Source organism: Hemiscyllium ocellatum, chromosome 6 (assembly GCF_020745735.1).
Source record: "Hemiscyllium ocellatum isolate sHemOce1 chromosome 6, sHemOce1.pat.X.cur, whole genome shotgun sequence".
Classification (NCBI taxonomy): domain Eukaryota; kingdom Metazoa; phylum Chordata; class Chondrichthyes; order Orectolobiformes; family Hemiscylliidae; genus Hemiscyllium; species Hemiscyllium ocellatum.
Genome location: NC_083406.1, coordinates 118,258,638 through 118,274,790, shown reverse-complemented (window position 1 = coordinate 118,274,790; position 16,153 = coordinate 118,258,638). Strand labels below are relative to the sequence as shown.

At 40.9% G+C, this 16,153-nt stretch overlaps 1 protein-coding gene across 1 annotated transcript in view; it reads left to right on the top strand.

Annotated features, from left to right (window-relative positions):
• Positions 1-16,153, top strand: part of acer3 (alkaline ceramidase 3) — a 186,604-nt gene that overhangs the window by 34,059 nt on the left and 136,392 nt on the right. Inside the window, exon 2 of the mRNA XM_060826306.1 lies at positions 3,990-4,100. Within this exon, the coding sequence (XP_060682289.1) occupies positions 3,990-4,100 (111 nt within the window). The remainder of the gene's footprint in view (positions 1-3,989; positions 4,101-16,153) is intronic.

The following is a 16,153-nucleotide window of genomic DNA, read 5'->3' as shown; positions in this document are numbered from 1 at the left end:
CTTTGTCACCTTTTCTACTAAAAAACGTGTGGAGCATTAAACACAACACATTTGAGTTTCAGAATGTCTTGTCAGCTATGGAATTGCTGCACATTGATTCGAGCGCCAATTATTTTTCCTCTAAAAATGAATGCTATTTAAAGATAAAAATCACGTAGTGTTTTGTTTCAGGGTGACTGTCAAGTGTATACTGTCACATGTTTTGTCTGAGGTGGAGATTGTGTTTAACCTGTTGAAATCCATGGTTTCAATGGTTGTATTTAGGGACATCATGAAGTAAGACTGAAAACAAAAACCGAATGTGCTGGAGAAACACAGCAGTTCTAATAGCATTTATAGAGAGAATAATGTTTATGTTTCGAGTTCAGTGACCAATTGGCAGAAGTGACTGAGATTGGGAACAAAAGTCTCTGAGGATTCTGGAATTAGTTGCACTTAGAAGTTCACATCATCTGAGCTCTGATGGCTGATGATTCTAACGGTATGGTATAGCAGGCTGGACAAGACTGAGGCTTGTTCAAGAATCTGGAAGGTATTTTGTAATCAACCTATTCAGAAGTGTTATTTCATACGTCCTGGAGCAGATGGACCCAGATCTCCTGGCGCAGAGGTAGGGGCACTGCCACTACACAATGAGAACCTTCAGGAATTTGTAAAAAGGCAATTATAAAGTTGCTGCAGCTTTTTGTTAACTTGAAAATAACATTGTTTAATCTGTGCCATCCAGACCATTGTGCGCACAATTGAGGGGTCCTATAAGACGTGCCATTTTGACAAGGCTGTTTTCATGGCATTCTGTTTCATTGTATAGTGGTGGCAGCTGGAGATCAGGCCAAATTCTAGAAATGGTGATAAAATTCTTGATAATGGAGTTGAATCTTTAAGGACTCTGTGACTGAGAGTGATAGGTTGAATAGGAGAAAGTGAGGACTGCAGATGCTTGAGATCAGAGCTTAAAAATGTGTTGCTGGAAAAGCGCAGCAGGTCAGGCAACATCAAAGGAACAGGAGAATCGACGTTTCGGGCATAAGCCCTTCTCAGGCTGAATAGTCTCAACCAATTTGTACGATTTAACATGTAATGTATAATTTATGTAATTTATTATTTATCACAGTTTGTTTTTTGATTCATGTTCTAATGACCTAATATAAAATTTAGTGTCAGGTCAGTTTGGTTCTTGTGTAGCAAAAAGTATTTTGGTTTAAATCAAGAGAGTCCAACCTGTTTGAAAAGGGTTTGCATTTTGATTTTTGTCACTCATGAGGTAGTTGAGCAAACTTTCAGGAAAATAATGCATTTTAAAGTTATTTTGCTATTAATAACCATTAACCCCTCCAGACTGATCTTAAGACTCTGTGACGTTGGTCTCAGCTCTGCATTCTGCAAATGGATCCTCAGCTTTCTGACCCACAGACTGCAATCGGTGAAGATAGGTAACTGCACCTCCACAATAACACACAACACTGGAGCCCCTCAAAGTTGTGTCCGCAGCCCTCAACCGTATTGTTTGAATGCCTACGACTGTGTTGCCAAATTTCGAACAAATATCATCGATAAGTTCACTGATGACACCACCGTAGTAGGATGGAGATCTAACAACAATGAGCCAAACTTCAGATGGGAGATAGAGGGTTTTGTGACATGGGTGCAATGAGAACAACCTCTCCCTTAACGTCAGCAAAATTGAAGAATTGATCATTGACTTTAGTAAGAAAGGAGGAGAACACACTCCTATCTACGTCAACAGAACTGAGGTCGAGAGCGTCCAGTTCCTCGGAGTGATGATAACTGACAATCTGTTCTGGTCTTATGTAGTTGCGACAGTCAAGAAGGCACAACATGCCTATTCTTCCTCAGGCAGCTCATGAAATTTGGCATGTCCATAAGGATCCTCACCAACTTCTACAGATGCACAGTTGAAAACATACTGTCTAGGTGTATGACACCTGCTCTGTCAAGATTGTAACCAGCTACAGAGGGTGGTACACGCAGACCAGGCCATCTCAGAAGTCAGCCTTCCATCCATAGACTCCATTTACTCTGCTGCTGCATAAAGGTTGCCAACATCAAAGACCCTTCGCACTCTGGTAGTGATCTCTTAAAACCTCTTCTGTCAGGCAGGAGATACAGAAACCTGAACACATGCACCAGTTGGTTTAGGGACAGCTTCTTCCTGGTCACTATTAGACTATTAAATGGGCACTCCAGCCTCAAATAATGCTGATCTTGCTAACATTGCACAGGGCGTACAAGAGAGTTCAATGTAACCTGTATGCCTTTGTCTAAACCTTTTGTTCTGTACATCATTATGAGCAGTACAGGCAGATCATAAAAGGCAAACAAAGGTTTTCACTACTTTGGTACATGTGACAATAAATTAATCAATAAATAATCAAATCAACAAAAGTTTGCATTTTTATGAGCAAACTTCAAATGAGAAGAATACCAGTCTTGCCAGAAATACCCATTCATTAATGGATATAATAAAATAATGTCCACGTTGCTGAGAATTTATTTTGTTTCTTTTTAGTGCCACGTACAAATCTTACAAATTTGGACCAAACACAGTTTAAACAAGTTACTTGCTTGCTACATGTTTGAACTGGCATAATGAAGGTACTTCAAACCTTCTATCTTTATAAGGAAAAAGATGATTTCTGTCTCAATTGGAACAAATCAGAAAGCAGATCAATCATAGAAAAATTCAAATTGATTACATTTAGAGCAATTATGACGAGATTCAATAATCTCAAGTTTGATCTCTGTATGAAATATTTAACATGTTGAGAGAATGGCTGAATAGTAGAAAAATAGCTAGAGTTTACTTGGGCAGTGAAACCTTGTCTGAGGGGCAACGCTACACCTATTGCAACACCATTCACAAGTTCTAGATAATGTACAAGAGTTGGCAATCAAAAAACATTTGATCTGGTATTGGTGATTGCAGAGTCCCTCTTGCATCAGGTTGGGGAACATTTGCATGATACCAAGAGCACAAAGTGAGTCTGAACAGCCATTGCTTTCTCTTACTGAAGAATCTTATATAGGTAGGACAGTGATTGGTGGTATTATATGGCAGTCTCTTGGAGCAGCTTGGTCTATCCATAAGACCATAAAATAAAGGAGTAGAATTAAGCCATTTGGCCCATCGACTCTGCTTTGCCATTCAATAATGGCTGTTTTGTTTGTTGGCCCCATTCTCCTGCCTTTTTATCCATAATGCTTGATCCCCTGACCAATCAAGAACCTACCTACCTTTGTCTAAATACACTCAGTGACTTGGCCTCATAGCCCTCTACAGTAATGAGTTTCACAGATTAACCATTCTCTAGCTGAAGAAATTCCTCCTCGTCTCAGTTCTAAACAGTTGTCCCTTCACTCTGAAGCCTCCTGATCCTGGTCTCTCCTTCAGTCCACACACCATCCTGACTTGGAATTACAACTCTGCTCTTTCATTGTTACTCAGTCAAAATTGTGGAACTCCCTCTTTAATGGCACTGTGGGTGTTCCTGCACCCCAAAGACTGCAGTAGTTCGAGATGACAGCCCATTGCCATCACCTTCGGGGCAATTAGGAATGGGCAACAAATGCATTGATACTCCTGCCTCATTAACAAGTAAAAATAACATTAAGAAGAAAATAGAAATTTGGAGGCCTGTTCCAGTGTTCCACATTAAAGATGGTGCGACATTATTCTGAGTAGAAGAAAAGAAACAGTGTATAAGTTATGTCTGCTATCTTGACTAAGGTCATTTACCGGTCATTTGTCTGGATGTTGCCTTCCTGATTTGTGTGGCTCAACTACTTGGTTTGTTAAGGGTTTCATCAGAAGAGCTTTCTAAATTATTTGTTGACCAAGATGTGCAGCTAAATCGCAATGTATTTGTATTCCGAATTCAGCTGGACTTCTTGTGTAGACCAAACACTGCAGCGATTGTTAGGTCCTTGGCACAACCCTCACTCACTCACTCTCTCTCCTAATTCTGCAGGGAATACTGTAAGTAACCTGATTATGATTCTACCTCCTATCTATGGTGCGATTCAGACTGTAAGAGATGGCCTTGAAACTCGCTACCTAGCTGCATTTTTGGGTCTTGCAGGTATGTTCTTATTTTGAGTGTTGTTCCATTTCCAATTTGTGGTATTTGCTGCTAAAATGTCTTTTTTTTTGTTCAAATTTTGTATTTTCATTTTATGCTATGCACTGATGAATATCAATGATGTGGAGTTGAACATATTTTTCTACAGCTTGCTCCTAATGGCAAAATTGAGTATCCTGCTAATTGCCAACTTTTTTTCTCTATGGTCTCTTGCCAGCACTCGGCGAACTCTCCAAACAATGCCCCAAAGATCCACAAATCCCCACCCTTCAGTGAAAGAATATTATTTTAATTCACTACATCAGACTGACATTGATGCCTTTGAGCATCACAATGTTACATTTAAAATTCATTTATCATAATCTTTTGTCCCTTAACCTTTTAAAACAAGTAATACATTTGTATTGACGGCACTGGAAGACCTGACTTTGAACAGATTTGGTGCTCATGCTCTGTGATTTTTCTGTTCAAATCCTTGTCCTGACTGTTCAAGAAAATCAACCCAAAAATGGCAAAATATTATTGCTATTGTGTGGCAAGCAATCAGCAGGTTGATAGTAGGACATGCTTGATCCCTATAATTCATCTGATTTGCTGTTAGCCTCAGCAAAGTGTAATTGGCCATTTGAGACAAAATCTTACAAATGTGAAATTTGCACGAGGGAAGGGGAATCTTGTTAAATCAGGGTTCCCTGATCCCTTGCCAAGATTAACTAAGTATCCTGTGTGAGTTAAGTTAAAAATCATACAACACCCAGGTTATAGTCCATCAGGTTTATTTGGAAACACTAGCTTCTGGAGTGCTGCTCCTTCAGGTGGTTGTGGAGCATAAGATCATACGACACAGAATTCATAGCAAAAGATTACAGTGTGATGCCACTGAAATGATATGTTGAAAACACTGGATTGTTTGTTTAGTCTTTCATCTTTTGGAATGAAAGAAACAACAGTAAAGACTTAATTTATGCTGTGCCTTTCAGGATCTTGGGGCTGCCAGTGAGTTACTTTTGATATAAAGAAATGTAGCAACCAGTTTGAATAATAATGTCTCTCAAACTGCAGTGTAGTAATGACCAGGCAATTTGTTTTTTTTGTGTGTCAGCTCAAAGATAAACAGTAGTCAGAATGCTGCCTTATATCCAGTGTTCATCAATTTCTCAGCTGTTTGAGACTATGATATCCAGGTCAGGCTCTGTATTGACTTGAGCTTATGGTTTTGACCTAAGCTGCATGCCCACGATTTTGTGCTTGCAGGAACCTAGACAATAGTCCAATGCAGAGCTTCAGAGATTCCTGTGTGTTCCCACGCCTAGAATCTTCTAACTGGCATGGTTGAGGTTAACTAAAAACACATTAAAGGTTGGCTCTGAGAGCTTTATAGCCAGTATTTTCTGTGTTTTGGACTACAAGACGTATTTAGAGTCGTAGAGATATACAGCACAGAAACAGACCCTTCAGTCCAACTCATCCATGCCAGTCAGATATCCCAACCTAATCTAGTCCCACTTGCCAGCACCCGGCCCATATCCCTCCAAACCCTTCCGATATGTATACCCATGAAAATGCCTTTTAAGTGTTGTAATTGTACCAGCCTCCACAACTTCCTCTGGCAGCTCATTCCATACACATACTACCCTCTGCAAGAAAAAGCTGCCCCTTAGATCTCTTACCTTAAACTTCTATGCCCTCTAGTTCTGGACTCCCCCACCCCAGGGAAAAGACTTTGCCTATTTATCCTATCCCTCATGCCCCTCCTCTTAAATCCTCCAACCCTGGCAACATCCTTTGTTAATCATTTCTGAACCCTAAAAAGTTTCACAACATCTTTCCAATAGGAAGGAGACCAGAATTGCATGCAATATTCCAATAGTGGCCTAACCAAAATCCTGTACAGCCGCAACATGACCTCTCAACTCCTGTACTCAATACTCTGACCAATAAAGGAAAACATACCAAACGCAGCCTTCACCATCCTATCCACCCGTGACTCCACTTTCAAGGAGCTATGAACCTGCACTCCAAGGTCTCTTTGTTCAGCAACACTCCCTAGGACCTTACCATTAAGTGTATAAAATTTGCTTTCCCAAAATGCAGCACCTTGCATTTATCTAAATTAAACTCCATCTGCCACTTCTCAGCCCATTGGCCCATCTGATCAAATTGCCATTGTATTCTGAGGTAACTACCTTCACTATCCACTACACCTTCAATTTTGCTGTCATCTGCAAACTTATTTATCCACTGATATATTAGCAGAGAAGTTATTTCAAACAGTTTAGGCCTACTTTTGGATCTCTTTCTGGCTGTACTTTTGAAAAGTTCCCCTCATTCCCATTAATGTTTACAATTTTATACAAAATATGCAAAAGGTGAAAGGGATGATTGAACTATTACAGGACTGTCACTTCAGTAAATGAATTTGATATACTTGTTACGCAGTGTTAAAAATATATTTCAATTTAATTTGGATCAGTTTAGAAGAAGGCCATTTGACCTACCTCATTCCATCCATGAAGGATTCTGTTCCTCCAACTAACCAAATATAGTTTTAACATCAGCTTGAACAGTCCGCAATATTATCTAGAAAACTGTATCTTGGATAATATTTGGTACAGTATTGGCAAGGTGGCTTTGTATACTGAGAGGGCAGTATGCTGCCTGTTCGATTAAACTGATAAATCTTCAAGTGTGTTGTGTACCCTTTACCCCAGCTAAGTGGTAGCAAATTCATTTTCTATGTAAAAGTAAAATAATTAATGTTTAGCTCATGATATGCTTGGTTCCACATATGTTCTATATAATAGTACCTTCAATGCTTTTCAAGATGTTTTTAACTATGTAAGTGTGCAGACATACAGTTATTCCTCATTCAATTGTGTTCTGAAATGTAAACTGAGAACCAGTGACCACTTAGATCACGGTAAATGCTACCGAGCAACAACAGGGAGCCTTTGGATCTTTACCTTTAACTTGGTGCTGTTTAACCTACTAATCATCAATTTGTTCAGAAAGGAAGCTTTTTAATGACTTTGCTTTTCTCTCAAATCCATTTGAGTGACCACCATTCTTCAAAACCAATATTTCCACCCAGGAAATGAACTCAAGCTATAAATTCTGAAAGGTTGACCTCCAGTCTTTCAGTTATGACAGGAAGTTTGCCTTTGTCCCCCATTCCTAGAATTCAACTGTTACGTGGTATTTAGAAGAGAAAATATAGCATGAAACATTAAATCGTTTGGGATTGCTGTGTTCTTGCAAAGCTCCTCACCAACATTGTTCTGTGATCAATGATACCTCGTGCAGTCATGTAATAAAGTACTAAAAGGGACCACACCCTTAGTAAAATAGATCATGCACAATGTCTAAAGTTTTAAAGGGAATATTGTCTGTCATGCTCTGTTTCCCCTGTTCCCTGAACATGAAGATTAGTTTTGATGCTGAATTGCAAATGATGGTCTTGTGCTTGATGGTTACTGTGCCAAGGTGAGAATGAAAAGAAATGTTAAAGTTTAAGCATATCAGTTAGATAACCTAGCACGTTGCTTTACATTCACAATTAAGTATATAACTTGGACTGCTTTGAAATTACTATTTGTTTGTATCAATTAAACTAAAGGAAATAGATTGACTTTTGTCTGCCATACTGCTCAGTTAATGAATGATGTACAGCAAGCTTTGTTTTAAACGGCACCTTATGAACTGGCATACTCAATAAACTGGCAACAGTTATACACCTGAAATACCAGAAGTTTACAGTATCATTGTGATCTCTGCATTGGCCGAGTAGTCAGTTAATGCAAGTGAGAAGAGATAAGTTCTATTTGTTGTTATTTGTGGTGTAAATAAAGCATAACAGTGGTATGTGTACCCCCTGCATTACATCTCTATTACGAGGTATATGTTTTTATGTTGATTATGTGGACTACTTGATCAACCAGTAGCACTCCTGGTCTCATAGGTGCTGGTTAATTAAAAAGTTAAAAGCAAATTACTGTGGATGCTGGAATCTGAAACCAAAAGAAAAAAATGCTGGAAAATCTCTGCAGGTCTGGCAGCATCTGTGAGGAGAGAAAAGAGCTGACGTTTCGAGTCTGACTGACCCTTTGTCAAAGCCCACAAAGGATCAGTTAGACTCAAAATGTCAGCTCCTTTCTCTTCTTATAGATGCTGCCAGACCTGCTGAGATTTTCCAGCATTTTCTCTTTTGGTAATTAAAAAGTTGCTGCACTTGCTGATTTCACCTTGGTATGATTCTATAATTTGCATTCCAGACTTGGTCATACGTCTGTGTGCATTGTGCATGTCTGTATGTCGGACATGACATTGTTGGCTGGCCAGCATTTATTGCCCATCCCTTGTTACCTTGAGAAGGTGGTGGTGAATTGCCTTCCTGAACCAGTACAGTCCACATGCAGAAGATTGACCCACAATGCAATGGCCTGTAGTCATGGCTGAGTGGTTAAGGTGATGGATTAGAAATCCTTTTGGGGTTTCTCTGGGCAGGTTCAGATCCTGCCAACTATGTTTCCACAGTTTGCAGAGCTTAAATTATGAGTTATTGCTCAAAGTCTAGCAAACCCACACTTTTTTTTTAGGGCAGTACAGTTGCTCAGTGCTTAGATCTGCTGCCTCACAGCTGCAGGGACATGAATTCGATTCCAGCCTCGGGTTACTGCCTATGTAGAATTTGCACATTCTCCCCATGTCTGCATGGGTTTCCTTTGAGTGGCCCGGTTTCCTCCCACAATCCAAAGATGTGCAGGTTAGGTGAATTGGCCATGCTAAATTGTTCAGGGGTGTGTAGGTTATGTGAGGGGTAAATGTAGAATAATAGGGCAGGGGAATGGGTCTAGGTGGGTTACAGTTCTCAGCGTTGGTGAGACCTACAGTTCTCAGGTTGTCAAGTCAAATGACCTGTTTCCACACTGTAGGGATTTTGGAAACAAAAGTTTGCTTATGGAGGCAATTCAAGGATTTTGACCCAGCAACAGTGAAGGGACAGCAATTTACTTCCAAGTCAGGGTTGGAGGGAAACTTGCAGGTGGTAGTGTTCCATATACCTACTTTGCCCTTGTCCTTCCAGTTGGAAGTGGCCGTGGTTTTGGAAGGTGTCTTAATGAATTTCTGCAGTATAATTTGTAAATATTACACACAGTTGCTCCTATGCATTGGTGGTGAAGGGAATGAATGCTTGTGGAAATGGTGCCAATCAAGCAGGCTGCTTTGTCCTGCATGTTGTCAAGCCTCTTAAGTGTTGTTGGAGCTGCACACATCCAGGTAAGTTGAGAGTATTCAGTCATACTCCTGACATGTGCCTTGTAACAGGCTTTGGACAGTCAGGAGATGAGTTATTTGCTGCAGCATTCCTAACATCTGATCATCTCTTGTAGCCACTGTGTTTAGTTGGTGAGTCCAGCTGAGGTTATGGTCAATAGTAATCTCATGAGTGTTGACAGTGTGGGATTTAGTGATGGTAACATCATTGACTGTCAAGGGGCAGTGGTTAGATGGTCTTTTATTGAGATGGTCATTGCGTGGCATTTGAATGGTGCAAATGTCACTTGCTACTGTCAGCCCAAGCCTAGATATTGTCAGATCGTGTTGCATTTGAACATGGACCGCTTCATTATCTGAGGAGTTGTGAAAAGTGCTGAAGATTGTGCAATAATTGAAAAACATCCCCACGTCTGACCTTATGATGGAGGGAAGTCCATTGATGAAGCAGTTGAAATTGGTTGGATGTAAAACACCATTGGGTGTAAAACACCTTGCAGAGATGTCCTGGACCTCCAAACACCACAACCATCTTCCTCTGTGCCAGGTTTGACTGTGACCAGTGGAGAATTTGCCCCTGATACATATTGATTCCAGTTTTGCTAGGGCTCCTTTAAGCCACACTCTGTCAAATATGGCCTTGATGTCAAGGGGATGTCACTCTCAACTCAGATGACAACTCTTTTGTCCATGTTTAAACCAGTGCTTTAATGAAGATAGAACCTGAGGAAAGGTCACTCGACCCAAAGCGCTAACTCAGATTTTTCTCCATAGATGCTGCCAGACCTGCTGCGCTTTCTCAGCAATTTCTGAGAAGTGATCACATGTCTGGTTTTATGCTTCTCTCTATAAAAATGCTTAAACGATATAGTTTGAGTGAAAGAGACTGTTAGCTGTTCTGCATTCTTTATTTCTTTTTGTCTATTACTGGTGAGAATTTGGTTATTGCTGACACATGCATCTGAAATAGACTTTGTGTTCTAAGCAGGACTTTGAACTTGGTAGAACCATTGGGCAGTTAGCTCAGATGGTTATAGCGTCATGTTAATAATGCCAAGGTCATGGGTTCAATCTCCACACTGGCCAGGTGTAGCATTGGGGATTGCAAGTGGCAGGTTCGCACTTGGAGTCTGTGTTTAAGGGTGGCTCAGTGGTTAGCATTGCTGCCTCACGGTGGCACGGACCCAGGTTCGATTCCAACCTTGGGTGAGTGTCTGTGTGGAGTTTGCGTGGGTTTCCTCTGGGTACTCCGGTTTCCTCCCACAATCCAAAGACGTGCAAGTCAGGTGAATTGGCCAAGCTAAATTGCTTAAAGTGTTCGGTGCATTAGTCAGGGGCAGATATAGGGTCAGGGGAATGGGTCTGTGTGGGTTACTCTTCGGCAGGTCAGTGTGGACTTATTGTGCCGAAGGGCCTGTTTCTGTAGGGAATCTAATCTAATCTAATTGCCCCACTCCATGCATTATGAGATTATAGTACCTTCAGAATTCTTACTATTATATTACTTTCTGCGCTATACTACTGGTGCACATTCAAGCAATGGGGACTTTGTTGGCTGGACTAGCATTTTTTGCTCATCTTTGTTTTTCTTTGGGAAAACAGTGGTGAACTGCTGCGGCCCATCCATCGACAGTGCTGCGAGGCAAGGGGTTTCGGGGTGTTGATATAGTGATCAAGATGTTGAGTGGCATCAAATGAAACTTGCTGGTGGTCATGTTCATATGTATCTGTTGCCTTTGTTCTTCTAGCTGGTATTGGTTGTGGCTTTGAAGTGTTGTTTAAGGAGTCTTTAGTGAATTTCTGCACTGCATCTTGTTGTTGCACACTGCTGCTAGTATTGTCGTTGTGGAGGAAGTGGATGTGGTACCAATCAAGCTGGTTGCATTGTCTTGGATGATGTCTGGCTGCTTAAAGTATTGTTTGAACTCCATTCCTCTGGACAAGTGTGGAGTATTGCATTCTCCACTCCATCTTGCTTCTGTCTTGTACCTTATAGATGGTGAACAGGATTGGTCAGTCAGGAGGTGAGTTATTCTCTGCAAAATTCCTCGATCTGACCTGTTCTTGTAACCACTGTATTGAGATATGTCTCGCCTATTTTTGTTTCCAGTCAATCATGTAAGTGTTGGGTTCTCTCTTGTTGGAAATAGTCATTGCTTGATACTTTTGTGGTACAAATATTACTTGCTGTTTGTCAACCCAAACTTACATATTATCTAAGTCTTGTGGTATGTAGGTATGAACTTTAGCGCATATTTCAAATGGCATTGAACATCGCACAGTTGTCAGTGAATATCACCACCTCTGACTTTATTGAGGAGAGGTCATTTCAGAAACAGCTAAAGATGACACTATTCTGAGGCGATCCTGAAGTGGTGTCCTGGTGCTGAGATGACTGATCTCTAATAACCACAACTATCTTCCTTTGTGCTCAATATGACTCTGAATTAAAGAAGAGTTTTCCCGATTCTCATTGTCTCTGGTTTAGCTGGGATTCCTTATTCAATGCTCAGTCAAATGCATCCTTGATGTCAAGGGCAAGAATTCTTGCCTTACCTCTGGAATTCAGCTCATTTGTCCTTTTTGAACTACATGAAGTCAAGAGATGAATGGCTCTGGCTGAACTCCATAAGACATAGGAGTGGAAGTAAGGCCATTCAGCTCATCGAGTCCACTCCGCCATTCAATCATGGCTGATGGGCATTTCAACTCCACTTACCAGCGTTCTCCCCGTAGCCCTTAATTCCTTGAGACAACAAGAACTCGATTTGAGTATCAGTGAGCACATCATTGCTGAGCAAGTTCTGCTCAATTACTCTGTTGATGATCCCCTCTATTGTTCTACTGATGAGCTGACTGGAGTGGTTATTAGTTGGGATATATCCTGTTTTTATGTAGACAAACAATACCTCGGCAATTTTCCACATTGTTAGGTAGATGCCAGCATTATTGTTGTACTGGAGCAGCTTGGTTAGGTGCAGTGCATGTTTTCAGAATATTGTTAGGGCTCATAACTATTGCAGTATTTGGTATCTTTTGGTCATTTCTCAATATCATGGAGTGAATCAAATTGCCTGACATTTGACATTTGAAATGCTGCAAATCTCCAGAGATAGCTGACATTGATCATCCACTTAGCACTTCTGACTGAAATTGTTGTAAATGCCTTTATCTTTTGCACTGGTGTTATGGGCACTCCCATCATTGAGGATGGGCATGTCTGTGGAGCCTCCTCTACCAGTGAGTTATTTAATTGTCCACCATTAATGATTGGATATGTCTGAACTGCTGAATGTAGATCTAGTCTGCTGTTTGTTGAATTGTGTAGCGCTGTCTGTCACTTGCTGCTTATGCTTTTAGGCATGCAAATAGTCGTATTTGTAGGTTCACCTGGTCGATGTCTTAATTTTAGGCATGCCTAGTGCCACTCCTGGAATACCCTCCTGCATTCTCCATTGAACTAGGAGAATCCCCTGGATTGATGGAATTAGCAAAGCGGGAGAATAAGTTTGACCTTGAGGCTGCAGATTGTGTTTGAATTCGTGCTCCCTTCTCATAGCTCGCAGCTCCCTAGTAGTTCAGAACTCTGCCTACCTCCTGTTTAAAAGCTTTCAGTGATCTAACCTCCACAACACTCCGTATTAATTCAGGAAAAGTTGGTTGTTGTCACTACAGGAGATGTGACAGGACTATCGGTACAAATCACTACCTGATGATGATCAAACAGAAAAAGCGAAATAAGTCAGTGTCTCCGTGATAAAGCAGAAGAAACAGGACGATTATCTCCATAATGAGTGCTGACTGTTAGGTTTCAACATGAAATATCAGTGATTGTCGTTAAACATGCTGTTGACTTCCTTTTTTTTTAAAAAACTAATAACATGGCAAGCTGAACTCCTGATGACCATGATTATTGCACCCTGTCATTACGAAGGCATAGTGTGGAAATCTGATGGAACAGTTGTGGTTTCTGAAGGCACTATCCATTCCTTCCATCTGAGTCATTTTCAGTTTGTGTTGTGTCATGCCTGTCAAAAAACCTGAACTGGCCTTTTTCTACTAGTAGAGGTTGAGGGCTACAACTCCTGCGTGCCTTGGTTGTACTAGTGCATATGTAGAATGAGCTTAAAAATCACAGGTTATAGTCCAACAGGTTTATTTGGAAGCACTAACTTTCGGACTGCTGCTCCTTTATCAGGTAGCTGTGGAGCAGCATCATAAGAAACAGAATTAATTGCAAAAGAGTAATCTTTTGCTATAAATTCTGTCTATAGTCCTGCTCCACAGTTACCTGATGACATCTGACCACCATAACTGTGTGCCAGGTGTGTCTCTAAACAACAGAGATTTTCCCTGTTTTCCATTGAGTCCAATTTTTCTAGACTCCATGTTGTCACATTTGGTTAAATGTGACCTTCCTGTCAAAGGCAGTCAATCCCACCTCACTCTGGACTTCAACTTTGTTGTCCATGTTTTGACAGAGGCTGTAATGTGATCAGGAAGTAAATGGTCTTGGTGGAACCCGAACTGGGAGTCAATGCACAGGTTATTGATGTGCAAGTGCAGGTTTGAAAGCTCTGTTGGTGTCCAGTGTTCCTCTTAGCTGTAACATGGCACTCCAATGTTTTCTGTGCTGCAGTTGTATCAGCACGCCCACGGCATCATTGACTTTCTGGTTCCAGAAATTTCTCCCAAACACAGGCCTCGGAGGCCCATGTGGCCATTAAGAAAAGGAGAGGGAATGCTGTTCTATCATTTTACTGGTGATCAGGACCAGACTGATGGGGTGTTAATTGAATAAATTGGGTTTATCCTGCTTTGTGTGTAGAGGGCATACCTGGGCAATTTTCCACATTTTTGGGTTGATGTCAGTGTTCTAGATGTACTGAAACATCTTAGCTAGGGGCACAGCAAATTCTGGAGTGCATATCTACAGTACTATTACCGGTATGTTGACAGGGTCTTTGCAGTATCCAGTGCTTCCAGCCATTCTTGATACAGAGTGAATTCAATTGGCTGAAACCGTGCATCTGTGAAGTTGGTGATCTCCAGGGTATGCCCAGTTTTGGGTTGGTTGTTTGTTTTGGATCTATCCCATTTAGCATGATGATAATGCTGCACAGTATGATGGAGGCTAGCCCAAAGTGAAGATGGAACTTGCTCTGCACAAAGACTGTGTGCAGTGGTCATTCTTATAGATACTGTCATTGGGTAAGGATGATGATGGAAATTTGTTTTCCTCCTCAATGGTTCCCTTAGCACCTGTCAGCTCAGACATTGATGCCCCTTATCCAAAACACATTTTGCACCCTTGCTACGTCATGTTTTCCCCCAAGTGATCAACATATGGAAGCACTGATTCATCAGGTTGCGATATGTTGTAATCAGGAGTTTTCTCATTTCATATTTGAAATTTTGCCATCATCATTATTGAGGGGAACTGTGTCCCAACTCTGTACAATTGTTCTGCCTGCTATGCTGCTGGATCAGACATGCCAATGGGAGAGGGCATACCCAGGGATAGTGATGATGGAGTCTGGGAGCTTGTGTATAAGATATTGTTTCATGAGATTGATTGTCTCAGGCTGTTTGACTAGTAAGGTTGTTCTCCCAATTTTGGCACTTGTCCCCAGATGTTGGTTAAGATGAGTCTTTGCAGTGTCAATAAGATCAAGAGAGTTGTTGTCTTTTCCGGTGCCTAGGTCTGGTTTAGCTGTTTTCAGAGAGCAATTAAGAGTCAGTCATATTGCTATGGGCCTACAGCCATATCCTGTTAAGAACATTAGTTTTATAATTATTATTATTGTGCTCATTCCACCATCTGCTGTGGTGGGATTTGAACCTGGGCTCCAGTGCATGATCTAGGTCCTGGATTACTAGTCGATTGATAACAGCATTTTACCATCACCGTTCCACAGAAGACCAGGAGATCAAAAATAAGCAAAATTGGATGTGATCTCACCAACAATGCTGAAGCACAAGTTTTCTCCACTTATATTCAATTTCTCTCGCTGTAACATTTTAGCTTTCCTAATGGTTCAAAATTAGGGGTATATTTTTAAATGAGAGTAGAGAAGGGACCTGAGGGGCAACTCTTTCACACACAGGATGTTTTGTATGTAGAATGAACTACCAGAGGAAGTGGTAGATGTAGTGCCAACATGTAAGATAATTTGGATAAATTCATGAATAGGAAAGGTTTAGAGGGAAATGGGTCAAATGCATGCAATTTGGACTAGTTTAGTTTGGGAAACGTGATTGGCATGGATAAATTGCACCGAACGGTCTGTTTCCATGCTGTATGACTAATTACTTGCTGTATGACTAATTACTTGCTGTATCTAGTTCAGAGGAGATTTACAAGAATGTTCAATGATTGTCTCGCGTTCCTCTCTCCCATTTCCTGATTTAAGGAAGCTTTTGGGATGTAATGTGCTTTAGTAAAGATCAATGCAGGTATCTGTTCAGTTTAATCTTGGACATCGTGATTTCTTGAGCTGCACCACAGTTTAATATGCACTGCAATTCCAACAGCCTTAAGTTTGAACCAGTCATTGTACCTGTAATGCTCCCTTATTAGATGCTGGGATTGACAGGAATACAGCGTAGAACAATGAACTGATCAATTAAACTAGATTTACTTCAATGCAAGAGGCCGAACAGGGAAGGCACATGAACTGAAGACAAGATTGGAACGTGGGACTGGGATATCATAGCAATTACAGAAACATGGCTCAGGGATGGGCAGGACTGGCAGCTTAATGTTCCAGGATACAAAT